This window comes from Centrocercus urophasianus, unplaced genomic scaffold (assembly GCF_019232065.1).
Source record: "Centrocercus urophasianus isolate 14NV4802_14NV808 unplaced genomic scaffold, USGS_Curo_1.0 seq_2, whole genome shotgun sequence".
Taxonomy (NCBI): domain Eukaryota; kingdom Metazoa; phylum Chordata; class Aves; order Galliformes; family Phasianidae; genus Centrocercus; species Centrocercus urophasianus.
In genome coordinates this window covers 17,317,191-17,344,024 of record NW_024884755.1, presented here as the reverse complement: position 1 = coordinate 17,344,024, position 26,834 = coordinate 17,317,191, and the positions used below count along the sequence as shown (strand labels likewise).

The 26,834-nt window shown below is 51.4% G+C and overlaps 3 protein-coding genes across 11 annotated transcripts; 2 read left to right on the top strand and 1 right to left on the bottom strand.

The window, feature by feature from the left end:
- Nucleotides 1-1,937: 1,937 nt before the first annotated feature.
- Nucleotides 1,938-13,232, bottom strand: ZNF821 (zinc finger protein 821). Of its 8 annotated transcripts, none has more exons than XM_042821240.1 (8): nt 13,149-13,232; nt 12,049-12,140; nt 10,931-11,134; nt 5,891-10,019; nt 5,237-5,379; nt 4,576-4,680; nt 3,505-3,671; nt 1,938-2,821 (listed from the first exon to the last, which is right to left on the bottom strand). In XM_042821240.1, the coding sequence occupies exons 4-8, from the start codon at nt 6,057-6,059 to the stop codon at nt 2,167-2,169; spliced, it is 1,239 nt and encodes a 412-aa protein (XP_042677174.1). In that variant the 5' UTR covers nt 6,060-10,019; nt 10,931-11,134; nt 12,049-12,140; nt 13,149-13,232; the 3' UTR covers nt 1,938-2,166. The 8 variants fall into 8 exon arrangements, with proteins under 8 accessions (XP_042677174.1, XP_042677175.1, XP_042677177.1 ...); XM_042821241.1 differs by having other exon boundaries at nt 10,943-11,134; XM_042821243.1 differs by lacking the exon at nt 10,931-11,134 and having other exon boundaries at nt 5,891-8,553; nt 9,826-10,019.
- A 599-nt stretch (nt 13,233-13,831) lies between these two features.
- On the top strand, nt 13,832-21,453 carry IST1 (IST1 factor associated with ESCRT-III). 2 transcript variants are annotated; one of them, XM_042821247.1, is made up of 10 exons: nt 13,832-13,929; nt 14,716-14,813; nt 15,468-15,648; nt 15,916-16,003; nt 16,329-16,412; nt 16,806-16,916; nt 17,244-17,444; nt 17,881-17,973; nt 19,059-19,107; nt 20,198-21,453. In XM_042821247.1, the coding sequence occupies exons 2-10, from the start codon at nt 14,726-14,728 to the stop codon at nt 20,395-20,397; spliced, it is 1,095 nt and encodes a 364-aa protein (XP_042677181.1). In that variant the 5' UTR covers nt 13,832-13,929; nt 14,716-14,725; the 3' UTR covers nt 20,398-21,453. The 2 variants fall into 2 exon arrangements, with proteins under 2 accessions (XP_042677181.1, XP_042677182.1); XM_042821248.1 differs by lacking the exon at nt 13,832-13,929 and adding an exon at nt 14,083-14,179.
- Nucleotides 21,454-21,887: 434 nt separating this feature from the next.
- DHODH (dihydroorotate dehydrogenase (quinone)) lies at nt 21,888-25,221 on the top strand. The gene is made up of 8 exons (XM_042821427.1): nt 21,888-22,097; nt 22,309-22,508; nt 22,692-22,774; nt 23,129-23,316; nt 23,672-23,785; nt 24,119-24,272; nt 24,345-24,504; nt 24,623-25,221. The coding sequence occupies exons 1-8, from the start codon at nt 21,888-21,890 to the stop codon at nt 24,675-24,677; spliced, it is 1,164 nt and encodes a 387-aa protein (XP_042677361.1). The 3' UTR covers nt 24,678-25,221.
- The last annotated feature ends 1,613 nt before the right edge of the window (nt 25,222-26,834 follow it).

Genomic DNA, 26,834 nt, shown 5'->3' with positions numbered 1-26,834 from the left:
GCAAGAATAAAAGTGAGAGATCAGCTCGAAAAACAAGAGGATAGGAAGAGGGTAAGATGGAGTCAAACAGATTCTTGCCAGATCTGGTGGATTTTTCCAAAGAGTGAGGCCAGACTGGCCTGCAGAAGTCATTTCTTTGTGGAGAATGAGAAGTCAAAACAACTTCTGCACGTAGATAAAAATGTAAGCTTCAATAAAATTAAAAGCTTTTTGTAGCAATCGCCCACAAGACTGCCTATAAGGTTAGTTTTGTGTCAAGAGAAAAGGAGCACTGTGTACTCCAAATGCAGTTACTGTAAGCACTTAAGTGTGGCCTTCAAAGCGTTCCATCAAAAGTTTTTGAAAAACCAAGTTGTTTCTGACTAGTCTGCCTCAAAGTTTTTGTTCCTTGTTTTACCTTGGATCCCAGGTGAGATTCTTGTGGCCATTTCTGACTTAATGCAGAGACAGCAACTCCCCACTACACAGATGTACTGCGGGCTGTGGCTGGAAATGTCGTCTCCAGGGCACCACATGCAGCTGTGCATCACACCAGCGGTGGGCTGAAGTTTGAAAAGCTACAGCATAAAATTTTAGATGCTCACTCTTAAACCACCACTCTCTTAAATGGAGAACGTATGACCTCTCTGCTCCTTCACTTCCGGTTCTGCGCTACTGTTTTGCCTTTTACAGTTTAAACATACTTAAGTTTAATTTCCATAGTTGCATAGTTTTATAGTTGTAGTAGAAAGGGGAACATTTCCATATAGGTACAAACCACTATTATGCTCTGCACTGGCTGCTTCTGGGCTTAAATTCACTGCTCTCCAGCAGATTTTCCCAGCTCCTCCCCAGTTCAGGACTTCTCTGCATTACTCTCATGGGTTCTGTTACAGCGTAAAAGCAAAAGCAGCTTTCTGTTTACTAACATTTTCCCCAACTGTTCCCATGTGTTACTTGCGGTGATGGCTGAAAGTCATTGTTGGTCACACAAGAATTTTCAACAGGAATGAATTGCTCCATGTGTGACCCATGATCCCAGATGAGCAGCATTACATTTGGCTGTATTAAAACGGAATAAGCTCATTTAATTTTGAAGTCCCAGAATGGCTGAGGTGGGAAGGGACCTCTGGGTCCATCTGGTCCAACCTCTGCTCCAGCAGGGACACCCTGAGCAGCCTAGCCAGGTGGTTTTTGAACACCTCCATGGATGGAGTGTCCACAGCCTCTCTGGGCAATCTCTGCCAGCATTCTGGCACCTGAAGTACAGAAGTGCTTTCTGATGTTGAGGCAGAGCTTCTTGTGCTTCAGCTTGTGCCCACTGCCTTTTTTCACTGTCACTGGGCAGCACTGACAAGAGCCTGCTCTGACCTCACTGCATCCTCCTTTCAGGTATTCATATTCATCGAATTCCCAAACCTTCTTCAGGTTAAACAGTCCCAGCTCGCTCAGCCTTTCATCACAGGAGAGATGTTCCAGTCTCTTAACCACCTTTCTGGCCCTTCGCTGGACTTGCTCCAGTATGCCCATGTCTCTCGCTTGCAAATCTGAAATGCTGTTTGATTGAAAATTGCCTTGTTTGTAAACTACTAAACTGTTCCCTGCTCACTTTGTCAGCCCTTCCATTACTGAGGTTTCTTAGAATGGGAACTCAGTTTCCTGTTAGCTTTTCCATGCGTGTTACTACAAGGAAGCACATAACAAAAAAAAGGGTGTGCACAGCTATTTCCAGGGAGATTACTTTTTTTTTTTCCCCTTGCTTTTTATGGACACAAAATAGTATTTATTCCTGGAAGAATGGTGGACCATCTAAGTCCTTATCTCCATAACTTATGCTGCAGTAAACAAGTCTGAGGCAGACTTCTTACCTACAGCAGAACTGCAACAGCCTCAACCCATTTAATGGTGCGAGGGTCAAAGAATAATACAAAGCACAGGAGGTAAAGAAGGGGGCTAAATAAACATGAAACATTAATTTATTTTCCCACTGTCCGAATGCGGTAGCTGACCCTCAGACCGTAGCCCCAGACAGACATCAATCAGCTCCATTCTCCTCCTGTTTCAGGAGGAAGCCAGAACTACCCATGCAGGAGTGACGTCTGGGGAGCTACAGCAGCCCCCTGAACACAGAAGCCTGTTGGTTTGCCTGTGACAGACACAGCAGAGATGGCAGTCTCTGCCTGCAGCTCAATGCAGAGTACTGTTGCTCTGCTCCTCAAAAGTCATTTTGCTCAGCAGTTGGCTCTCCAGCTCCACATTGCCCACTGGCAGCTGGAAAAAGTTCATTTCAGCTGCCAAAGCTGCCATTGCAGAGGGGTCCTGGCCAAACTGCGCCCGCAGCATCATGTCCATTTTCTCCAGGCGCCGCTTCAACCTCTTGGCCTCACGCTCCCGGATGAGCCGGGCCTGTCGCTTCTCTGGAGTTTCGTTGGCACGTTTCAGTCGCATGGCTTCTCGGTCTCGCTGCAGCCGCCGCGCCCGCTGTTCATCCGTCTCCTGCATGCGCTGCAGGCGCTTTGCCTCTCGATCCCGCATGCGTCTCACTTCCCGCTCCTCGGGGGTCTCGTTGTCCCGCCGGCTCTTCTTGGCGGTGCGCTCCCGCTCCAGGCGCTGCAGACGCACTTCCAAGGGCTCGTTCTGCCGACGAAGCGCCCACTTTCGCATGCCAGGTGTCTGTGCCTCCAGCAGCTTACGATAAGCAGCACAGTTGTTGCACACTAGGAGGATGCCTGCAGGATACACAGGGCTGTGAAAGGTAATGTCCTTCCCTCTGACACTGGAAGGGCCCTCGCTCTGTGGCACAGGCAGGCGATCTGCACTGAGCACCTCTGTCAGCTTCTCGCTGGAAAGCAGAAAGAGCGGTGTCAGACTCGGTACTGACAGAAGAGTCCTCATCTCAGACTACAGGGTGGCTCCTACCAGAGCCTATGACAGAGGCCTTTGCCCCAAAATGTGTCTGAATATCTAAAAATCAAGCAACATTGTATACAGGGGTAGGAATGGGATTTGCCCAGAGCAGTATTTGGATTAGAAGAATGCAAATGCAGGGATTAACCAGCAAGCTGTTCCCCACTTTCATTTCTGTATTTCTTCTTCCAGCTCTATTTGCCTAGTCAGCGTCCTTCCACCAGGCAGGACGTAAATGAAGAACATTTTTGTTTCTGTATGTAGTCCTGCTTTGGAAAAGAGAAGCTGTCTGGGCAGCACAGACCCAGTGTGATGGATTGCTGGGCAAGGGAAATAATGACTGTTCTCTCCTGTGACTAGTGACCCCAGTGCTCTCTGAACAGTGTTACATTTCACACAGCTAAGAAACACCCTTCAAGCAGCAATGATCACTGAGGTTTTAGCAGGTGATGTGGAGCTGCAGGGATGAAGAGATCAAAGGAATCTCAGCCACTGGGGGTGATCACAAACGGTCGCAAGTCGGGCCGAGATATGATTCCTCTGTCATTTAAGGCAATGCACCTAAGCTTTTCTGTGGGTACCCTCACTCACTCACTCACCAGCCAGGATGACCCTGACCTGTTGAATGTGGCGTGGCTGGTGAAGCGTGCTCCACACACTGCACAGTTTGACAGCTGGTCCTCTGAGTGGATCAGGAGGTGTCGCCCAAGGGAACCTGGTGAGCTGAGGGCTCTTCCACACACAGGACACATATAGCTCTTGGCGCTCACCACAGCTGCGGAATGCTGCAAAACAACCACAGAGTTGTTAGTTACAAATTGCCCAGCTTCCTGCCCAGTCTGAGGTGTGCTCAACGAATATGGGAAACTAGCTAACTCAACCTCCTGGAACTGGATCACTTATCCAGTAAATCCTCCAGCTGATGGCTCCTAGACTAGCTCAAGACATTTGGGATGTCACAGATCAAACAGCAAGACCTTTCTACACCTCCACTGCAGTGCAAGAGAAACAAGTAGGACCAAAAGAGATCGTAAGATCTGACTCTTGTTTTCAGAAATGCATCTGAGGAGCTGCTGTTATTAGACAAAGCATGACTGCACTAACACTACGCAGCCTCCTGGTGAGGAAAAGTTCACTATGATGGTAGCAAGAAACGATCAGCTTGTACAGTTAAGTTGCCAATTCAGCTCTGCTTCACTCCTTCTTTCGCAGACACAGACGTGCTGTGAAGACTACTAACAACAAAACCTGAGTTCCCACCACAGACTTACTGCAATACTGGAATCATTTCAGAGGAAGAACAGCTGTTCCCACAGGTAGGAACTATGATAAAGGGACATAATAAGGAGCTGAATGATCAGCTGATCACACTGAATGGTGTAAGAATTGCTTCCGTGTTTAATCTGAAGGAACTGCCTGGTCTCAGTTTGCAATTGCTTGCATAGATTGCCTTGGGATGGAGCTGTATTCTCCAGATCTGCAGACTGCTGCTTTGCTTATTTTTCCCCCAGAACTTTCTCTGGACTATCTGCTATAAACTTCAATCACATCCTAGATAGAAGCTCAGTTCTGTGACTGCAAAGATCAGAACAAAGTCAAGCCATGCTCCTTGCCCAGGGTTGTTTCTGACTTTGGGACAGCTGAGGTGCTTAAGGCACAGACATCGCACTACTCAGAACCACCCCCTACCTGGTATACATGAGCAATGAGCTGCTCTCTGCTTTCATACTCCAGCTGGCAGAGGGGACACTTTGACAGTCCCAGAATGGAGTCAGCATTCAAGCTCTCAGGAACCTACAGGAAAGGAAAGCCATTTTGGTGTAAGGCACACTGATCTCCACACAGCCACCCACCCTCCCTTAGCATCTAGCGAGGGACTGCACAATGGCCCAGCTCAGATCGAGTGCAGTGCTCAGTCTTGTTGGGGCTGGTTTGCAGTTCTCACAGTCCAAAACTTCCTTTATTCAGCCTCTTAGCAAAGCTCTTGCTGCCTCAGGAGGAAGAAGCAGAAGTTTCATGCCCTCCACTTGAACCCATGATCTTGCCAGCATGGTGGCTCTAGTGGGCAAGGCCTGCTCTGTAGCAGAAAGGAAAGGTACAAGAACTGAAGGAGGCAAACAGACTTCACAGTCATTTTGTCCAGGCAGGGGAATAGCAGTTTATCCTGCTATCTCCTGTTCCTGGCAGCCCATGAACATCAAAACCATCTCCCTTAAACAGGAGATGCTTTTTGGAGGAGATGATTATGGGAACAAGGTATGAAATTAAGGTTACAGAGAGATGTCTAGCCAGTGCCCACCCCTTCTCCCTTGGACACTGATGAGACTGCAGTGCCAGTATACACACTTGCCTCATTTTCTCTCATCAGCAGGGTTCCAGCTGCAGGTTGGTCTCCATTCTCCAGTTCTTTCTTCACCTTTAGCATTGAGCCATCCTCCTCTGAAGTATGGGAAGAAACTTCATCATGGGTGGTTTCCTCATCATCACTGCCACCTTGAACATAGAAAGCAGTTACTCCAAGTGTCAGGACCCTGACAGCACTAACAGACCTTAATTGCCCTGACCAGCCTCACCTAGGGCCTCCACTCACACTCAAGATCGGGGCCCCATTTAAACTCAGGAGGTACTTCAATCCCCAAAGAACCATGTTAAGTCCCTGGATCTGGCCTGTTACCTGGCTTTGCTCCATGATCACTAGATTGTCAACAGAGCCTGGTGCCATCACCATTCTGCTCCAGTGCTGTGGGACTGCACTCTAGTGGTGAGGTTACTGTTCAACCTGCATTGTGGCCATTGGCACTGGGCTTGTCTTCTCTTAGTGAGCAGTTCTGCTCTTACTGTTGGCTGATAAAGAGCTGTCAGCACAAGAATCAAGGGCTAACTCAGAAGAGAAGATGGGTAAAATGGTCCTCAGAGAATTCCCACCAGCTCTGTAGCACCTAGCCTCACCCTATCAGTTTCTCCAATCCACTACCTTGCAATTACTGGAAGGGGCAGAACTCACTGCTGCTGAAATCACGGTCTTGCAGTGGATGAATAGCCGGCCTTTGGTCCCCAAGAGCTCCAGGAAAGCTGTTTTTCATCATGGCTTGGCGGGCTTGCTCCTCCAGCCCTGCAAAGACTTGCTCCCCTGGCAGCCACAAGGACAAAAAGTCAGATTGGTGCTGTTCCATTATTTCACAAAAGCTTGCCAGAAATGCAACAAGTGTGGGGTTGCTCACCTGCAACGTGCAGACCCTCTGAAGTCACCTCTCTGAAAGCATTTAAATAACCTCTGTGCTTCCCTGCCCTGTAACTCCAGCCTCCTGTATCTGCTAACACAAGTCTAGTCCCCACGTCTCGCTAGCGGATGTGTATGGTGTCAGGCTGCTCTCTGCACACCCTTTATACACCACTCCAGTCGCATGTAAAAAACCTGCAAGGCTCCACATCTGCCACCTGTGCTCACATGGCTTCCACTTTTACCAGAGGACCAATCTGCCAACAGTGATAGAACAGCTGTAGGTGAGGAAAAGCCATGCAGGGGTGATGACTGTATCCCAAATTGGACGTGTTGCTACATGGCTCTTGTAAATCATTCAGAAGCTATTACAAGCAGCACAACAGTACTGCGACAGGATATTCATACTAATTGCATCAGGGTCAACCAATCACATTAGGGTCTGGAAAGGCACAGACGTCAGTGCTTGCACGATTCCCACATTAGGTTAAACTAAATTCTACATACAGTCTGTTTTTCTCTTTGTAACTATTTGTATCTCGACTCAACATGAGAACAGACAACAAAAAACCTATTAGAAGGCAATTATCTGAGTTCCTCTGAAAGAAAACTTCCTACAACAGTCTCTGCAAGGCTTCCAGTTCCAGGGAATAACTATAGAAGTCAACCACCAATTTTCACATTAAAACAAACAAACAACTTTGTTCTACAGGTAGCGAAGACCTGCTTTTAGCAGTAGATGAGTTACGAGCACTTGGGGCAAGGTGCTAGTTCCCAAACAGCTATAGCTTGTGGATCAACATTTCTAAGTTCACAGGAACTACTCAAAGCGTAAATGCAGAAATACAATTTAAGATGCAGTGCAAAGAAGGTCAGAGTGCAGCTCTCAAAGAAGCATTGCCCCTTCTAGGATAGGGCCACAACTGGCATCAATACAGGGAACTGCACTCATAACCCATGGAGACAGCACCAGTCCTGCTACAGGGACAGGTGCATCTCACATGCTGAACTGCTTCAGCCAGCTTTGCCCCATATTTATACACATACTGCCTTTCTTGTGCTCAGCTCAAAATTCCCAACATTGCTTTAATTTTTGGAAGACTGTAAAGCCCTTCAGAGGCTTCCAAAGTTGTCCAGAGGGGCTGTGGATGCCCCGTCCCTGGAGGAGCTCAAGGCCAGGCTGGATGGGGCCCTGGGCAACCTGACCTCACGCTTATCTAACAGCTGGCAGCCCAGCCTGCAGCAGGGGTTGGAACTTGATCATCACTGAGGTCCTTTCCAACCCAAATCATTCTGAGATTGAGTGATTCTACTTCTAACACCAATCACAACAACCAGCAGAGCAATCACGTCTGCCAGAAGCCTTTCATTGTAACATACACACAACCACATGAGCACTGATTTAGAGCAGTGTGGAGAACCATCCATCAGCTTACAGCCAGAAATGCAAACCGTTAACCAAACCACTAGCTTGTATCCAAAAGGAATCACGGGAGTGGAAAAAACTTTCAAAAGCTCTGTATTTTGCTTATACCAAATTTCTTATTCTACTAATAGCGTTTCTGAAAGAACTTGGAAAAGAGTGCTCAGTTCATCTACTGACAGACTAGGTCCTACATCACTAAAGCTTTGGAATCTTAATGTTTGATAGGTACAGGGTTATGTTCTTATTGTCTACACACATGCTCACGTACAAACACACCCCCACCTCCACCCCATTTTGAATACATTTGCATTTCTGTGGAAAGGGAGTAAGACAGGCAACAGCTTTAGGATCACCACTGTCAGAAAGGACATTATGCTCAATATTGAATTCGCAGACTCTTCTCCAGAAGTTTCTTTATTAAATACAGAAAGGGCTGTAGGCTGACCACAACACCAAAACAAGTCACTGTATTTGTTTCACAAGCAGCTAGAGATGTAGAACAGCGAGTGTCAAACAACTGCCTCTGTTTTGCTTTCCAGTTCTCCTCTCCATAATCTTGCAAATGAGTGGGATGCCAGGAGAGCAGCTGTGGAGGTAGGGGCCAGCCCTGTGGTACTGTGCAACAGGGGCAGTTATGAGTGCTACGATCTGATGGTGTATCAGCTTGGCAGCCAGAAATGATTATTTTCCTTAGCCCTTCCCTTCTTGAACTGTATGAATGCAGGATAACTCTCAGGTGTTCTGGAAAATAAACACATAAACAAACAACCTCACTCCAAAATCCACAAAACAAAAATCAGAATAAACTGCATAATTCCCCTGTCTTCCTTCCTAAACAGAAAAGTCTCTCAGAGATGAGCCACTTTACTCCCTCCTTGTACATCAATTTAACATCCCTGTTCATGTAGGTCTTCTCTGTGTTCCTTTCCTGGACCTGAAATTTGCAAGTCTGTCCACCACTGTGGATCTAATCCACCTGCCCCATCGCTATTCTGGGTTGTCCACACTGCTGTAGCGGTTACTGAAATGAAAAACAACAATTGAAAGTGTTAATAACCGCAGCCCACGGAGCCCTTTAAGAATCGAGGATTTTGATGCAAATAACAATTTTTGCTCAGTTTGATTGCTGGCTGCTATTCTTGAAAGATACTTTCTTTTCAAACTGGGAGTATTACAAGCAGCAGAATTCAAGAAATGCTGAAGAGCACAGAGAGAGAGAGAGAGAGAGAAAGTGTGTGTGTGTGTGTGTGTACATATATATATCAGAGGGAAAAGGAGGGAAACCAAGGATTAATGGGATACCGGGACAACACAGAATAGAGCTAGGAAGTGGTTATTAATTTGATTAACAAATACTGTTCTCAAGAGGTCTAAGCATCACTTGCAAAAGGTAGAAGCCGTAGAAAGAAAAGCAGCTCATGGGATAGCGGAGAGAGGAAACAAAAGCAAACTCTAATACCTGCAGCAGAATTCCTGGCAAGCTCAAGAACAGTGGAATGACCTACAGCTGATGAGTGACATTGCAGCAAAGGACAGGCTTGAAGCAAGATCAGAAGAATAACTGCTTAGAGAGAAGATACTTTTATACTTTAGAGTCTGGAAGACAATAAAGACCAAATGAATGAAGATACTTCCACAGGAACAATACAACTGTGTGGCATTTTTCAATTCAGTGAGGAATGGGCAATGCAATAAGCATACTTCAGTATTACAAATATATTTCTTACCATACTGTCAGATGAAAGCATTTTTTTTGCAGCACATGACAATACAAAAATCAGTTATTAAAAGCCAATTATGTGCTGCACTCTGCCACATGGAAATGACTACAGTGGAAACTATAAGTGGACTGGCAATCACACACAATGACATGCTTATGATAACAGTATTTTTTACTGTTGTTTCGGTAGAATTATGAGTTTTCTTACACATCAAATTCTGTTTCAAGTGGTCTGACTTGTAACTGCACAATTCTGCATGCCAAAGTACTACTGTGCTAAGTGGAGACAGCAACTGCTGTTGTGAGAGCAAGGTTAAACGGGGGCCATGCTGAGCCTGGAAAGTAACTCTGGAAAGAGGCAGCACTGAACAAGCCAGGGACAGGAGAATGCAGCTGTTGCTTGCAAAAGTGAATCTGAGAAGGAAGATAACATAGAGCAGCAAGCAAGGAAGAAGTAGGCATCATCCTCTCATGAATTTGTCCTGTTAGATAATCACAGCGGCATTTATGCAAATCCATAAAGCACTTCCCAAGCCCCACAGCCTGCAGATCTGATCCCAATTGCAGACGTACCTGCTGTCCCTTTTATTCCTCTCCTCCCAACAATTTCAGTCCCAAGAAGTTTCAGTAACGTGCCTGCTATGTCTCAGCCTGATTCCTCATTCTGCTGGCTCACCCAGATCTTGGAGATGATGCTCTCTCCGATTTTCCTCGTCATTCACCAGTGCACTGCATGGCAATTCTGGGCCCTCCAGATACACAGCAGGCTAGGTAGACAGAGAAGTCCCAACGATTTGGTGCTGTTCATCATAAGACAGACAAGATTTCCATCCCAAGGAGGAGACATCACCATTGCAATTTTTCATGTATCTGTCAGTCCCCCATTTTCTTCCAATCCTATTTTGCTGCTCTTCATGCCTCCTATCAAATAGTTTATCTGCAGCTAAATATTGTGTGTAAGGTGGTGAACAAGTCCCATGCTTCCTTTCTCTATGGCATACCAGATGCCATACCTCAGCCTTGTGCCAGCTGGTAGCATCTTTGTCGGGTACCTTCTCCAAGACCCAAACTGGTGATACAATCACTTGCATTGCAGATAAAAAAGCAATGATGTGAAAATACCTTGACGACCAAACTCCAAAGCATGTATAGTTCATGTATATAACAATACAAGCTTCTATAGAACACAACTGTTTGCAGTGGAGTGGAGAAGAGAAATTAGCCCACCTAAACACCATGAAAACTCGACATGAACTTTTAAAGCTGTTGTACTCTTTGGTGTCCATAGATGAGAGCCCGTAACCCTACACCAGGGCTGACAGAGTAAGTACATGCTTTATATACATCTAATCTAAACAGCAGAAGCAGTATCTGGTGCTCTCAAAAGCAAATGTGTGTGGAAAGAAGACGTGTTACTAGCATTGCAGGAGAAAACACAGGATGCATCAAGTTTATCTAATAAAGACAATTCCAAGCAGACAAATCTGTACAAAGCTGTATTCCACCAACTGCTGAACTCAGCACACAGGAAGCAGGAGTGGGAAAGCACAAGTCAGAGCAGCTGCCAAAGTCAGCCCTCAATACTCTGACACTGGCCATCAAGGAAAGCTTTGTCTGCTCTCCCATGCCTACATTTGCAGGCTATAGGGCTTTCAAATCAGAAAGAGGTAATTCTCACCAGTACACTCACAAAGGGTGCAGAGCATTAGGTTATGTCAGGATGTATTTTCCTCTAACACAGAGAACAGCATGCATAGATTTCTGTTGCCGGATCCATACAAAAAGGCAGCACAGGGAAACACATAGAGACAGGCAAGCCAGCAGCATCAGCAAAGTGAGGCAGTTGCTACGGCCGCAGCAGTCAGCTCTCCATTCCACAGACCTGAAAGTTACCATAGCGGAGCATTTCTTAGGCCTCTCATCTCAATCAGCCTTGCTTTCACATGTCTACAGAAGTGGAGATTTGTTTTTTTTGTTCAAGCCCAGATTTCAAGCATCTATCCATCCACAAAGCTGGATATACATACAAGGGCATAGCTTCGGACTCCCAACTCCCCTCTGTAACCAGCCAAACAAAACCCATGCAGATGCCCCTCTGTAGCTGAACATCCACACAGCTGTCTCCCAGCTACACTAATACCTCACTACAGCCTACCCACAAGAAGCGCTGATGTACAGCACCTTCAGTCCTTTTGCTATCCAACAAATGTTAGGATCTTGACAATGCTGGAGAAAGACACCTGTCTTCTCAGCTCAGCTCAGAAATGGCCTGACAAATCATATCTGTCCATTATTTGACATAGCCATTGTCCATTCCCTGCCAGGAAAAGGCAAATGGCTTTATTTACATTATCTGGTGGAAAACTGAGGTGCAGTGAGCTTAAGTGACGCATCCAAGCCAGTCTCTTGAATCTGCTGCAAAGCAAAGATCAGAAGCCAGGGCTCCCAGACTTCAGTTGTACACTCAGACCACGCTACCTCGAACTTTCTTTGCTATCCAAGAACTGGCCAGAACCTAACTTATGCTTGTGACAGTGTGAACACAAAGCAGAGCTGCAGGCCCTGTGCACACAAACCTGCCTTTACAGAGTTTGTTCAAGCCTATCCCTGTCCTACCTTGTCAGGACACTGCCAGCTCCCCTGGCATACAGAGTTCTTATTACAAGCCCTAGGACAAAACATAGGTAACCATTCCCCCACAAATGGTACCTTTTCATCACTGCCCTCCTCCCCTTCCTCTCCACAACTATCCATCTATGACAAGGATCCCATGGTGCTATGTAACATAATACTCACAGTGAACTTTGTTAGGAGTGGTCTGTTTCCGACGGGACATGTTTCCCTGACCTGGGAGCACAGTGTGTTCGTTCCCTCAGCAGAGGGCTCACCTGAGAAGAGAAGAGCCTGTCACACACACCACTGGGACCTTCTCAGCCACCAGACAAACGCAGCTGAGCATCTCAGGGTCGCTCCCCATCCTTTTGGTTACAGGGCTAAAGCCAGAGCCACATTCAGAGCCAGCATCCAACGCAATCCGCAATCATTTTACCACGCACGGGCAGCCCCACCCAATTCAAACTAAGTAATAAGCAATTCTGCACCCGTAATACAAAAAGCTCAGAATGCCCCGCTTCACGAGCGGCTGGGCTCAGCCCAAGTACCCTCCTCCCTCCCACTTGCTTCTATGGCGAACAAGGCACCAGCCTAATGACCTCCACCACCGAGCCGACCCACAGAGGAGCAGAGGAGACACCGGCCCTGGAGGCCGAGCACCGGGAACCGTCAGCCCCACGACGGGCACACGAGGGAACCGCGGCCCCGGTGTGAGCGGGCCCGAGCAGCACAGGGACGGGGTACGGCCCTGCAGGCAGCGCGTACGCGCCAGCGAGGCCGCCCGGACCCCCGCCAGCAACGTCCCTCCGGTGCAGCGCCCGGGCGCCGGGGCACACGCCGACACGCCGTCCGGACCCCCCTCGAGCACCACAAAGGGGAAACGTTGGCCCTCACCCTCTGACCGACAGAGGAGAGAATCGACCCCAAGGCTCTCTCGGACGCGGACAAAAAGAGGAACGGAACACATCGGCTGCGGCCGTACAAACGAACGCCGGACACCGCCGGCCTCCCTCGACAATCGGACGCCGGCCCGCGGGCACCCCGGCCGCACAGGGCGCAGGCCCAGCCCCAGGCGCACGGACCCCGCTCCCCGACGGAGAGACGAACGGCGGCGCGTGCCCGCCCGCCCGCCCCGCCTCACCCGGTGCCGCCGCCCGCGCCGGGAGCCGCGGACAGACAAAGGGCCGCCGGACAGACAGACGGCAAAATGGCGGCGCCGCCAGAGCGCGCGGCGCGGGCACGGCCCGGCTGAGCCCCCCTCGCCGCCGCCCGGAGCCGCTCACCTGCGTGCCATGGACGTGCGGCAGGTGAGGCCGGCAGAGCCTCGCTCCGCTCCCCGCGCCTCGGGCGGCGGCCGTCCGAGCCCGCCGGGCCTCGCTCCCCTGCAAGGGCAGGAACCGATGTCACGCCGGTCGGAGCGGCGCCGCCCGCGTTCCGAGCTCACGGCCCGCCCGGGGGCGAAGCGCTCCGCAGCGGGGGATCTCAGCCCGCGTCCATTCGCGAAGGCCCCGGGGAGCCCCGATCGGCGCGCGGCGGGGCGCGGCCGCGCCGCCCCGGGACGGAGGGATCCGCGGCTGCCAGGGCCTCCCCGATGGCAGCGCGCTGCGCTCCGCCGGGGCCGATGACGGCGGTGCTTCTCCCGAGTGCTCTCCTCTCTCGCGGACGCCCCGCGAGTACGGCCGCCTAGCGCGGTGCAATCGGCGTGCGGGGCTCGCGGGGCGGGGCGAGGAGCCGGAACGCGACGCTGCCGGAACCTCCGCGCCGGGGCCGGGCGGCGGCGGGAGTTCAGCGAGACGTGCGGCGGAGGGGGACGGAGAGAGTTCCTCCGCCGAGTAACGTAGTCCCTCGGCGCCGCTCTCTCGCGGCCGCCGCCACGTCGCTTTTCCCGGACGCTGCCGCGTCGGTGCGTCGTTCAGCTCCGTTCGGTCTCGGTGGCGGCTGCCGCAGCCCGGCCGTGCCCCGAGCGGGCAGCGAGTAGCCGTCGGCCCGGCAGATCCCTCCGCGCGTAGTGAGACGGTGCTGCGCGCGCCGCCATTTTAGGTGTCCGCAGCCGGCGGGGCAGCGGTGAGTTGGGATGGGGGCGGCGGAGCGGATGGTTGGTGGGTCTGGCTGCTTCGTTCCCACCGCCTCACAGCCGGGGGGAGCCGAGCGGGGCCTCTTGCGCTGCTCTGTGTTCCTTCAGGCGGAGCACCTCTCATGGGGCCGCCCCGGCGGTGCTCAGCCCTGCCCAAGGAAGGTTCACGTCGGCGGGGCGAGGTGTTCCCTTAGACTGGGCAGGCGGTGGTGGGAACGGTGTACTCGGGAGCGAGGACTGGTAGGGCAGCGTGCGGCTCGCGCTGGGGCTTTCTTGCAGCTCTGTAAAGTTATATATAGTATTATATATATATACTTTATACCATATATATAGTATGTACTTTATATTATATATAAAGTTATATAATATAAGCTGTATATTCAGGTTATGGAAGGGCAGAACTTTTCATGGTGTCAGGTGAATATATAGCAAATTTTTATGTACTGGTGTTTATTTGACTTTAGTGGGCACTGTACATTGTTGATAATTGCACTGATGTTTGGACAGATTGGCTTAAAGATCTGTATGTACTCTAAATAGCAGTAAATTTATGCAAACTGCTGTCTGTGTGCTTAAATTACCATGATCCAAAAGTCTGTTCCCAGTCCATTGGTACAAGCCAGATCTTTCAGTGTTAGTGCTGGGGAAGATTTTTCTTACAAATGTTTCTTGTCATTGTGAAGTACTGTAATTATGCTTTTTTTTTTTCTAAGTAAAACAGGGACCAGTGTCTTTCTGGTTACTGGTGCCAATGATCTTTCTCTCTCTTCCCCTAGAAACTTCATCATGTTGGGCTCTGGATTCAAGGCTGAGCGCCTGCGTGTCAACCTACGCCTTGTCATCAATCGCCTCAAACTGCTGGAAAAAAAGAAGAGTGAGTATTTGAGGGGGTAGGTGTGACCCCGGATACTTTTGGGGCCCAGGAAACTTGAGGAGAATATTTATTTTTTTATTTTTTTCCTCCTGGAGCCAGGGAAGTTTGTTTTGCTGGCCAAGTATGAAATAGCCTTTGCTATTTGTTGCTGGATCCCAGCCTTGCACTGTGCCTGGGTATGTTGACCACAGAGGCGTAGGCTGGCCCTAGTGTGGTCTCCATACAGCTTTCTGGCAGGTGTCAGAATATGGTTGACAAGGTGACTGGTGTCACAGCTATGTGCTATATGTGGAAGGACATCCAAGTTTGCCCAGAAGGTTGTTTCCTGGGCCTTCTGTGCCTACACAGCGAGGAAATTGTGCTGTGGGTGACTCACCTCACTTGGCTGTTCTGCCCTGATTACACATGGGTAAGATTTGCCCCGTGGTTCTGGTTGACTCTACAAGGAAATTGAAGGTGTGGGAGAGTTTCTAGCAGCTAAAAACCTGCTCTCCTTTCTCCTATGAGTTTCCGTGATAGGACTAAGACACAGTTGCTCTACTAAGGTGCTACTCAGCTTGATAGGGAGAGAGAAGTTGGTGATGGGTGTGTGTGTGTGGTAGGGGCAGTAGCTCTTGCCAGCAGAGTAACTGGCCTTGGGGATATGTGCTGCAGCTGAATTGGCCCAGAAGGCAAGGAAGGAGATTGCAGATTATCTGGCAGCTGGAAAAGATGAGCGTGCTAGGATTCGTGTGGAGCACATCATCCGTGAAGATTACCTTGTGGAGGCCATGGAGATCCTGGAGCTGTACTGCGATCTACTGCTAGCCCGCTTTGGCTTGATTCAGTCCATGAAGTAAGCGCTGTCCTCAGGGATATTGTGTGGGAGAGGGTCCAGGCCCCCCTGGGTTGAGGGAGGGATACTGCTGAGATCAGGCTGGGAATACAGAAGGGCACCTGTTTTTATTTTGGTGTCCTAGGACCTCCAGAGACCTCTCCTTTCCTGGCAGGGAGTAATCTGAAGCCTAACATGAAGGACTGGGGACATTAGGGCTAAATAGCTGGAGGGCTACAAAAGTGAAGTATGTGGTGTGGAGATAGGATTTCCTTCTATTATCCTTAGGGAGCTGGACTCTGGCCTGGCAGAAGCAGTGTCTACACTGATTTGGGCTGCACCACGACTCCAGTCTGAAGTGGCCGAGTTGAAGATTGTGAGTAGGGTTGTTTGAGGGTTGTTGTGTGTGGAGGGTGGGGGTAGCACTGCCAGCAACCATTGGAAGATTTAGCATTGGACTCTGTCACTGAGCAGAGGACATTTTTAGGGGCTCTGCAGATGGAGACCTCATACCAGGTTTCACTAGTGCAAGGAATCCTGAAGCCTTGGGAGTGGCTAAGGCTGCTCAGCTGAGTGCACTTGGTGGCAGAAATTTGGGCAAGTGGAGGTGGAGAGGGCTGTGGGAACTGCAGATAATGTGGGATATGTGGTGGGGGGAAAGCAAGGATGTATGTGATCACAGAGTTTTTCTCCTGCTGCAGGTTGCTGACCAGCTATGCGCCAAATACAGCAAGGAGTACGGGAAGCTGTGCCGCACAAACCAGATTGGAACAGTTAATGACAGGGTAATGAACTGGTAGAATGGCTAAAGCTGGAAGAACTGATAATCTGCCGTGGATTTCTGCCCCTTGTTCATGTGGCCGGTGGCTGACGTTTGTGGCTGACTGTGGAGTTGGGTGGGACAGTTGTGGGGACTGGCTTGCCTCTAAATACAGAAATATGGTGTTGATGTCCCTGTCAGGTGGGACCAAGCTGTCTTGCCTGTGGGTGTAGAGGAGCAGAGCGCTTAGAACCCTGCCTTGTGGCTGCCAAAAGCCTCTACCGTTGCAGTGCTGTGCTGGGTGGAAAGGGCTCCTGAAGACTGTGCTGTGCTCCCCACAGCAGGTGACCCTGGCTGTGACTGAGCCCTGCCATTCTGCACTATTCTTGATGAGCGTCTCTGCACCCTTGTATTTCAGCTGATGCACAAGCTGAGTGTGGAGGCACCTCCCAAGATTCTGGTGGAGAGATACCTCATTGAAATTGCCAAGAACTACAATGTTCCCTATGAACCTGACTCGGTGGTGATGGTGAGTGAGATGCACACAAGTCTGTGGTCCCCTTCTGTGTTACAGTGAAATTTCCTGTTAGTGCTGTGGAGCACACGATCATGGTGTAGCACCAGAGTTTATGGTAATTTCACTTGGATGTCTTCTAGACAGCCTTAGCATAGCAGGATCCCTTCTACTTCCCAAAGTCCTACAGTTGCTATTGTCTGGTCTCCTTTCTGACTCTCATTAATAAGGTTATTATCTGTTCTGTCCTTCTGTTCCTGTCCCATCTTTTCCAGTGACAAATGTTGCAGCTAATGCTGTTCAGAAGGTTGTGATCTGAAAAGTTTCCTCTTTCCTTCCCAGGCTGAAGCCCCTGCAGGCATTGAGGCAGATCTGATTGATGTGGGGTTCACAGATGATGTGAAGAAAGGTGGCCATGGAGGGGGAGGAGGTGGTGGATTTACAGCCCCGCTGGTTGGTCTTGATGGTTTACTGCCTGTGCCGATGCCTATGCCCATGCCGTCAACAAATCCTCCTTTCTCCTATCCACCTCCAAAGGGACTGGTAAGCAACTTTGTTTTCAGCAGGCCCTTTTTCTCTGGAGAGCTTTGACTGCGATGCCCCACACCTGCTGATAGGAAAGCGTCTGTGTCTTGTAGCTTTATGTGACAGAAGGCCATCTTGTTACTGTGAGACTAAATGGGATAGAAGTTCTTGGCAGCTGAATGTTAAGCTTCTGGCCTGTCACTTATAATGCTGTGAGACGTGAAGTGTTAGTTATGCTGTTCTTTAGAATAACTAATAGTCCTGTTAGCTGGTTGCAAGTGACTGTGTCTGACTAATGCCTGAGAATCTTCTCTTAGCGAGCATAAACCATACCAAGTTGGATACTTGTCTGCATGTATATCTGACTCCTAGCAGCTGTAGGTGTATTGTGTCCTGTGGAGCCTCTCCCAGACGAATTGGCTGGTATTTGACTATTTAATTTTTCTGTGTACAGGAGAACTTCAACGGCCTGCCAGTGGGAACCTACCAGCCTTTTACTAACATTCATCCACCACCAATTCCAGCAAACCCACCAACATATGAATCTGTAAGTGCCTGAGGTGAATCACCAGTGTAGGCAGCAGAGGGAAACTCTAGAACAGGGCAGTGGTAGCTACAGAAAATACAAAGGTTAAGCACACTGTTCAACTTCTTTGGAGCTTTTGGGGTGGTGCTTGGTATTGATTTTGGCTGAATAGCTGAGTACATGTGATGAGAGGAACTTGTGAAAAGTTCTTTCCTCTGCAACTAAAACTTGTGAAAGCCAAGACTATTTTTTTTTAACCGCATTATTAAAATGATAAGCATTTGACAAGCAGAGTCCACACATCCCACTTTTTGTAACGTGATGGGATTACCACCTTCCGTCTTTTTAGGTGGACTTTTCTCAGTCCTTGGGGATAAGAATGGAGATTCTGGAGTGTTGATTATTTTCTGTATTTTTGTTTCCTGCAGTTTGTGATCATGCCTCTCGTTTTGCTGTTGGTGATGCACTTGTTTCTGCAAACCTTGAATAGGAATGAGCATAGCTTAGTATCTGTGTGCACTAGCTGTACAGAAGCCTTTGAGTCCAGGGGATGCAGGCACAGGAGCTGTTAGCTAGGTAGAGATAGGTGGCACTGATAGCCCACCAGGAAGGGAGAGTTCTCCCAGCAAAACCGACCGTGCTTTGGGCCTTTTTCCCACCAGTCCAAGACCCAAGATGACTTTATTTCATCACTGCTGGTCACAAGGGCTTATCTATTGCTTGTGAAAGTAAGCAGTAGCTGTATTATTGTGGGGGAAGAGAACAGTCTTCTCTTGCTCTTGTCCTTGAGAAATATTTTTAAATCTGCTATTGCATATAGTCCATTCATCTGGTTCCGGAATATTGCCAGTGAAGCTGCTTTGATTGACAAAGAGGGAGGGAAATGAAAGCACTGCCTCCTTGGAAGGAGAGTCAGATTCTCCTGAGTGTCCTGGAAATCAGGGTTTGGTTTTTTTTTTTTTTTTTCCTTTGGGGCGGAAGGGGGGTGGAGGGGGGAATATCATGTGCATGATTGTAGCTGCTGTTGCCTATGAGCTTTGCCTGTATGACTCTGGCATTCTGTGCCTCTGGATGGGAGAGCTATAGTAACAGAGAGCCTTTTTCAGATTGATGAGCCTAATGCTGACAAGGATGCTGCTTCTGCATCGGTGGCAGGTGAGTATGGCGAGGTGTGGGAAACTGGAGGTGGTTTGGAGCTGTGGTTAGCTTGGGGTCTTAGTGTCCTTGTGAGTAGGCTTTCCCTACTCGTGGAACAATGTGTACAACTTGACGTATCTTGAGAGCAGGATTTGAGTTTGGAGAGGGTGCTGGTAGCAATGAAGAGTATTTTCTCCCACAGGGAGGATCTGAGGAATTTAAGAATTAGTTCAACTTTGAAGTTAAACTAGGTTTCTAGCTTAAGCTAACTTGTCAGACCAAATTCAGAAGTTTGCAGAAGAAAATGGGAAAGCAACGGATTTAAATAATACATTTTTGTAGAACATAAGCAATATATTCTTCAGGAGCAGAAAGAAAAAAGCAGACACTAAGAGGTAGGTAAGTTCGTATTAATGCAGCGGAGCATAGCTGGTGAGAGAGTTGTTCTCTCTCTATCCATCTACCTGAATGTTTGTGATGTGCTTCAGGCACTGTAATTGGATCACAGTTAATCTCTCCAGTCTTGCACAGTGCACTTCTTCTCTGTAAGTTTTGAAAGCATCTGTTACCTCTAGCATTTGATCCGGTCAGAGCAGGTTTTGAACTAAGTTGCCACTTGCTATCTCCAGCAAGGATTCCTGACAATCCTTTGGGAAGTGGTGCTGGTATGTGATGGAGATATGGTTGCAGTGGAATTGCTACATCTCTGTTTAACATCTGGGTGATAGGAGCATAAGATAGCTTGGTACCTATGTGTCTGTAGGAGGTGGAATTGGAATGGAGTAAATTGGGATGTGCAGTGCAGCTGATACAGGTGTGCAGGAGCTGCAGCTGTGCTGCCCCGCAGCTCACTTGGGGCAGCAGAGTGGAAGTCTGCAGTACGTTGTATGATGGGGTGACCGGCCCCTGGCTGCAGCTCCTTGCAGCCATGTGAACTTTTTCCCCCACTGAGTCTTTAACAGAGATGGAGCTGTGTTAATGCTGATCACCGGTACTGCCTGATTGTAGAGCAGTGTTCTGTGTGCCTCTGTCTTTTGGCCTGATTAATGTGATGGTGAGTGGGGTAAAATTGTTTGTTTGGTTTTTTTTTCTTTCTTATTCTAAACAGGGCCTGGACCTAAGCCTGAAGCTTCTCCAAAACCAAGAGTTGGACCTCCTAATACCATTGATAATTTTGTGTTGCCTGAATTACCTTCTGTGCCAGATACACTACCAACAGCATCTGCTGGTGCCAATTCTTCTGCCTCTGAAGACATTGACTTTGATGATCTTTCTCGGAGATTTGAGGAGCTAAAGAAGAAAACATAAGACTGATTGGGCTATAACTCCAATGAAAAGGGCAGGAGCTGTGACTTCTCTCTGAAACACTCTCCCTTCAAATGGTTTCCTGTATTAACCTCAAATGAACACTTCTTTTTGAGCTCTCTTCCTGCTGTACTTAAACCAAATGCTGATGCTTTCCCAGTCCTTTTGCTCCAGGAGTTGAACTGTGGAGACTCTTAAGAGATGAAAGCAGAGAACAGCTCCAACCAGTCTAGGTAGCTATAGAGAAAGGCCTTGCTTGATTGACATTCCTGGCTGTTTCTGTGGCAGCTCTGTGCTCTCCTCCACAGAGAAGGGTGATAAAGGTTGAAAGGGCTTTCTCTCATGTTTCGTTTCAAAGGGAGTGTTATCTACCAGCTGCCCTGCTCTGCTTTATGGTATGTATGGTCAGGGTGATATATATATATATATATATATATTTCTCTCTGTGGTAAGATTTTTTTAACTAATTGGGGCAGAGGCAGGAATTACTGTTGTGAGTGGACACGGGCTTTGTGCTACCCCAGTGCCATCCTTTGGCTCCAGCTGGACCTGGTTGCAGTTTGTGTTGGAAACCCCTCCTTCAGACTGGGTGAACACTCAGGGAGCCCACTGCGGCTGTTGCTGCGTTGTGTGCGGCGGGCTGCTCCCCTTTCACAGAGGAGCAGCACGGTACTGTTTGCTGCTCCAGCAGTGCGTTCACACAACCTGCTGGAAGTATGTGTGGAGAGAGCAGAGGGTGGACCTGCGGGGCGCTGCAGCGTGGGCTGTATCTGCTCCATTGTTGCAGGGTCTCCCAAAGCTGTGGAGAGCTGGTCTTTGGGCATCCGGCGGTGGCAGAGGAGGGTGGCAGGAAGCCTCTGGCGGGATGCAAGCAGAGCTGTTTGTAGAGCGGTGGTTGGTTTCTGTCAGGCGGTGCTGTTCAGGGGCGGGTGCTGCTGAATGCGGTGTACTCTCTTCTGTACGTATCTGTACATAACACACTACTTTTCTTTGAAGTTTTTTTGGTTGATTTGTATCTTAAGATTAGTTCCTAATAAAGATGGGCTGTGAGCAGCTGTAGCTGCGGGCTCCGGCTGCCTTTGGTTGCTGCGGTGCGGCACTTCTGAGCGTGTGCGCGTCGGAGGGGGGGGGGCCGGCGGGGGCAGGGATGAGTACGTGCGTGTGCGGGAGAGAAGGGTCGGTACCGGCGCGTTACGTCCCGTGGCCGAAGATCCGCCGTCGGGTTCGTGCCTTCCCGTTCTTTCACCCGCCCGGTCTCACCGCCGCTGAGCCACGCGAGCCGTTCCCGCGGGCCCCGCCCCTTGCTGGCGCCGCTTCCGTTCGCTTTCCGGCCGCCCGCCCGGCGTCGTGCTGTGTTTCCATTGGCCGCACGGGCCGTCCTCCGCCAACCGCGCGCTCTGACTGCAGGAAGCGGCTCTGCCGGGGCGGGGTGGCGCCGCGCGCGAGGGGACGCGTGGCGGAGGGCGCGGGTCGGGTGCGGGGCCGTCGAGCTCATGCGGCGGCGCCTGCGGCTGTTGACGGCGGCGCTGGGAGGATGCGGGCTGCTGCTGGGCTCTGCGCTGGCGGCGGGCGACGAGCGGCTCTACGCCGCGGCGGTGATGCCCGCGCTCCGTGCCGTCCCCCCGGAGGCCGCCCACGGCTTGGCCCTGCGCGCCGCCGCTCTCGGGCTTCTGCCGCCCGCCCGTCCCGACAGCCCCACGCTGGTACGGCTCCGCGGCCGGGAGGGCGAGGCGGAGGGGGGGGAGCGGGCGGCCGGGGGAGGCGGCCGAGTCGTGCCCGACGGCGGAGGGTCCTGGCGGGGCTCGTGGGGTGGCCCCGGGTGGCAGGCGGTGAGGGTATCGCGGGGCCGCTACGTGCGGGAGAAACATCCGGGGCTGCTGCTGCTGCTGCCGCCGTACCGGCGCTTCCCCGCAGGAGGTGCGCGTCCTCGGGCTCCGGTTCCGCAACCCGCTGGGACTGGCAGCTGGCTTTGACAAACACGGCGAGGCTGTGGATGGGCTGTACAGGATGGGCTTCGGCTTTGTGGAGGTGGGAACGGTCACGCCCGAGCCTCAGGAGGGCAATCCCAAGCCCAGAGTCTTTCGGCTGGTGGAAGATGAGGCAGTCATTAACAGGTGGGTTTTTACAAATCGCTGGGAGGGGCTGCTGGTGGTGCTGGAGGCTGAGGGTACCATGGGTGCTCCCGACTGTCACCTGAATGCTGGACTGAGTGTGCTGAGCTCCCCTTGTTGCTCTCTTTTCCTGCCTAGGCCTGCTAAGCACTGGCCTGGCCCTGAGCCTCATTTTTTCTGGTGCAGATATGGATTCAACAGCCATGGCCATGCTGTGGTGGAGCGCAGGCTGCGGGCCCGCCAGGAGGCACAGCTCAAGCTCACAACTGGTGAGACAAGTTTGCAAGGGTTTGCTCTAGGGATTGGCGGAATGGATTTGGGGGACACCAAGCTAGCTGCAGGCCAAAGGAGGTATGCAAAGCCAATAGGGCTCCAGCTGGGCAGTTTCCAAGGGCAGTCTCTCTGAGTGGTCTGTATGGAGACAGTGGTGCTGGGAAATGCTGACTGGGCCAGCTGCTGCAGCAACGCTCCTGTGGCTGGAGGATGGTCTGAGCACCAGCTCTAGGAAACTCGTCCTCACACCTCGGTTTTTAGCTGGTCTAGGACCTTTCTTTGTCCAGTGCTCTGGCCTCGTGGGTGGTGGTTGGTCCCTCTGTACTGGCTGAGGCATGTCTGCATTCCAGTGGGAATGCCTCTTGGAGTCAACCTGGGCAAGAACAAGAGCTCTACAGATGCTGCAGCTGACTACGTGGCTGGAGTCCAGAAGCTGGGCCCCTTGGCTGACTACTTGGTTGTGAACGTGTCAAGCCCAAATACTCCAGGGCTGCGGGACCTTCAGGGCAAGGCTGAGCTGCGGGACCTGCTGACCAAGGTGGGTGAGGAGCACCTGCAGTGCAGGGAGGAGAGAGGCTTCCTGGGTTGGTGTGCAAAGCCACCAAGATGTCCTCTGGTCAACTACTGAATCTGTGAGCCAGTGTTGTGTGCTGGAGTGCTCTTCTCCAGGAAGAGGCAGGTGAACAGTGAAGCACTGCTCTATGTTCTGCTCCTGCAAGCCACCTACATCATGGCATCACAAGTAACCACAGTTCTGCCTGGGCCCTCAACTCGTGTGTGTTGTACACCCCAGGCCCTGTGCTTTTGGGACAAAAGGGCCTGACACTGTGCTGCCTGTGGCTGTGGGTACAGGTGGTGCCCAAAAAACACTGTTCCTTTGTGTCCTGCTGCAGGTGCTGGCAGAGAGGGACATGCTGTCATGTGAGCGTAAGCCAGCCGTGCTGGTGAAGATTGCCCCGGATCTCACAGAGCAGGACAAGCAGGACATAGCTGGTGTTGTGTGTGAGGTGAGGGGATGGGGGCCCAGCACAGTGGTGGTAAGAAGGGGAGGCTGCTGAGAAGCTGGGTGTGTGCACCTCCTGCTCTGCGTGAGCATGGTGCCAGACAGCAGTGGTCCTGGTCCCTCTGAAGGGACAGCAGACCTGCAGTTCTGGCTGGCTGGAGGGACAACATTCTGTTCAGCTGTAAGGCTGAGGATCTGTGTGCATCCCACCAGACTTCTGGGACTGCAGGTAGTGAGAGACAACTGCTGGGTATGTTGCTGGGAAACATCCAGCCTGGCTTGTTTGTTGACCCAGCTGTTCACAGCAGCTGGGACCTTACACTGCTGCCTCCTCCAGGTTGGTGTGGATGGACTGATTGTCAGCAACACCACCATCAGTCGCCCCAGTGGCCTCCAGAGCACACAGCGCCTGGAGTCTGGGGGTCTCAGTGGGAAGCCCCTGCGGGAGCTCTCCACACAGACAGTGCGGGAGATGTATGCCCTCACCCACGGTAGGGGCAGGGCAGGGCTCGGGGTGCATCCTGTCCTCACCCCTACTGTCCTGATTCTGTACTTGCCCACAGGCCGGGTGCCCATCATTGGGGTGGGTGGGGTGAGCAGTGGCCGTGATGCTTTGGAGAAGATCCGTGCTGGAGCTTCGCTTGTACAGATGTACACAGCATTAGTGTACTTTGGGCCCCCAGTGGTGGGGGCCGTGAAACGGGAGCTGGAGGAGCTGCTGAGGTGAGCAAGGGGCCCAGGAAAGGCTGTGGCAGCTGGATGCCTGCACATGAGCACTGGCACTTTGGGGCTGAGCAGCAGTGCTGGGGCTGCTAGGCTGTCATGCACTGTTTCTGACTAGGGAACAGGGGTTCAAGAGCGTCATGGAAGCAGTTGGAGCAGATCACCGACGCTGACAGATTGCAGGATCGAGATCTAGCTAAGAGGAACCATGGCAAACCAGGAATGGCTGTGATGTTTCCAGAGTAGTTAGGTTGGGACTGAGCCAATGCCCTGGTCCTGGCTCTTGAGAAGGGTCAGTAAGAGGAACTGGGGCTGTACTGGTGGGGAGCTGGGGAAGGGGTCTCTGTACTAATGCGACTGCCCAGGGCTATGCTTTTGGCTTTCCTGTGGGCTGTGTTCCCCAGCAGAAGCAAGTGGTGGTCAGGTTCCCCTGGGGCCAAAAAAGGCCCTTGAGGAAGGCCGGTTGTGGAGTGATAGAACAGTCTTGTGCCCGCCTTCCCTACAGTACTGACCAGAGCCCAAGCACTGTGTTGGGTATCCCTTCTGCCCTTCAGTTCTGGAACCTCTTCAGGTCACTCTGGCTAGTGCTGGGTCATGCACTACAGCCTTTGGAGTGGCATCTCTCCTCGCTTGTCCTCATCTGCTGTCTGTACAGTGCTTTAATAACCTGTGGGTCCTGATCCTGACCTAGAGTTAATAAACATTTCTCTTACCTTGTCTTGTGTGTTGTTCTGCTGCCACCCCTTCAGCTGCCCAGACTCGAGGGACATGGTTAGCTGTCAGCCAAGGGATCTGTGTGCTGTATTGTATCCTGGTCAGTGTCTGGCTTCATTGTGATGTTCCCAGCTGTACCTGTACCTGGAGCCCTCACCTCCAGGAGATGTCAGGAGCCGTTTTTTCCCCTTGCTCAGACAGCTGTGGTTTTGCTCTATCATTTGTTACGGAAAGGCCCCATTTTCTCACTCCTTTGGAAGCTGCCAGTTATGTCTCTGGGGCTTTTTGGCAGCAACTGCTGATTCACCCTGGACCTCCAGCAGTCTCTTGCCTGTCCTTTAGTGAGGCTGTGTGACTTGGATGTAGTGTTCCCTCTGCAGCAGTTCCCCACCATCCTGTGCCATGGGATTGTATGACAGTGCTGAGCTCCACCAAACCTGTTCATGGTCCTGAGGAGCAGCGTTTCACAAGAGTGGGTATGAGTGCTGACCCATGGCTGTCTGTAACCTTTGCTCTCTTTGGTGCTGTGTACCCTGAACCATTCCCTTTATTTCTCAGATGCCTTGGTTCTGACACAGTGCTGTCTGCAGTTCTAACAGGGATATCTTACCATTGGTTTTCATATGCTGGCTCTGGACACAATCCTGGGATGCACTTGTTCGCCTGGACTGAAGTTGGTTCTCCTGACCGTGGGGAAGTTGTGTGTCGTACAGTGCTTTTGCCTGTGCTCTGCTGCTGATCTGTGAGAAATGTTCTATGACTGTGGAGATGTTCTATGCCTTCCAGCTGTGCATTTACCCTGAGCATGGTGGTGCTTGACTATACCAGGGTGTGGGCTGTGATCTGTGCACCCGCAAGCAGACCAGGGCTGCAGCCCATCCTCCGGCCTGTGCTTTCGGCCAAGCCAGCCTCGAAGCAGCCAGACTGGCTCCAGGGCACGGTCAGAAGTCGCTTTGCACCCAGCCGGGATGGCTGCAGAGGGAAGGTGGGACAGCGCTGTCTATTGCTATAATGAAGTTGCACGGCACCTCTCGAAGTACTGTTGAGGCTCACGGCTCCGAGCCATTAGGCCGCGCCGTGCCCTGCCCTGCGCTTGGACCCAGTCAGAAGGTTCTCCTGGAGGCGGCCGTGCCGCCCGTCCCACCTGCCCCGGAAGGACACCTGCGAGCCGGGGACAGCTGGGCGGCGTCCTGGGCTGGGGCCGCGGCGCCGCCTTTACCTCTCCGAGACGCCGAGGGACAAAGCGCTGCCGGCGGCACGACGAACGGCCGCCGCCCGGGGCCCTTTCTGCCCCTTCCGCTCCGGCCCCGCGTTCTTCCGGCTCGCCCTCGTGGTGTCGTGGTTACCGTGCCGGAAGTCCGCCGAGGGAGCCGCGGGCCGCCCCGTGTAGTGGCGGTTGGACTCTATGGTCTCTTGGACGCCTGCAAGTTCCGCCCGTTCTGTCTATGGTGCACGAGGCCTAGGGCGGTTCTCGCGGAGCGCTGTGGGGCGGCCGTGGCGGCGCTCTCGGGGTTGGGTTGCGGTCGCTGAGGCGACTGCTGGCAGGAGGGGGTCGGGTCGGCCCTGCGTGGCGCGCAGCGGCTCCCTGTAGGCCTCATGCGTCCCCGCCGCGGCCC

Coding starts and splice junctions, on each gene's coding strand:
- ZNF821 (XM_042821240.1), bottom strand. CDS start 6,059: ATGGAACAGCACCAATCTGACTTTTTGTCCTTGTGGCTGCCAGGGGAG. Junction 5,380..5,890: donor AGACCGTGATTTCAGCAGCA/GTGAGTTCTGCC, acceptor TCTATGTTCAAG/GTGGCAGTGATGATGAGGAA. Junction 2,822..3,504: donor AGCCACGCCACATTCAACAG/GTCAGGGTCATC, acceptor TCTGCTTTCCAG/CGAGAAGCTGACAGAGGTGC.
- IST1 (XM_042821247.1), top strand. CDS start 14,726: ATGTTGGGCTCTGGATTCAAGGCTGAGCGCCTGCGTGTCAACCTACGC. Junction 17,974..19,058: donor ACCCACCAACATATGAATCT/GTAAGTGCCTGA, acceptor AGCCTTTTTCAG/ATTGATGAGCCTAATGCTGA. Junction 19,108..20,197: donor TGCTTCTGCATCGGTGGCAG/GTGAGTATGGCG, acceptor TATTCTAAACAG/GGCCTGGACCTAAGCCTGAA.
- DHODH (XM_042821427.1), top strand. CDS start 21,888: ATGCGGCGGCGCCTGCGGCTGTTGACGGCGGCGCTGGGAGGATGCGGG. Junction 22,098..22,308: donor GTCCCGACAGCCCCACGCTG/GTACGGCTCCGC, acceptor GCTTCCCCGCAG/GAGGTGCGCGTCCTCGGGCT. Junction 22,509..22,691: donor GATGAGGCAGTCATTAACAG/GTGGGTTTTTAC, acceptor TTTCTGGTGCAG/ATATGGATTCAACAGCCATG.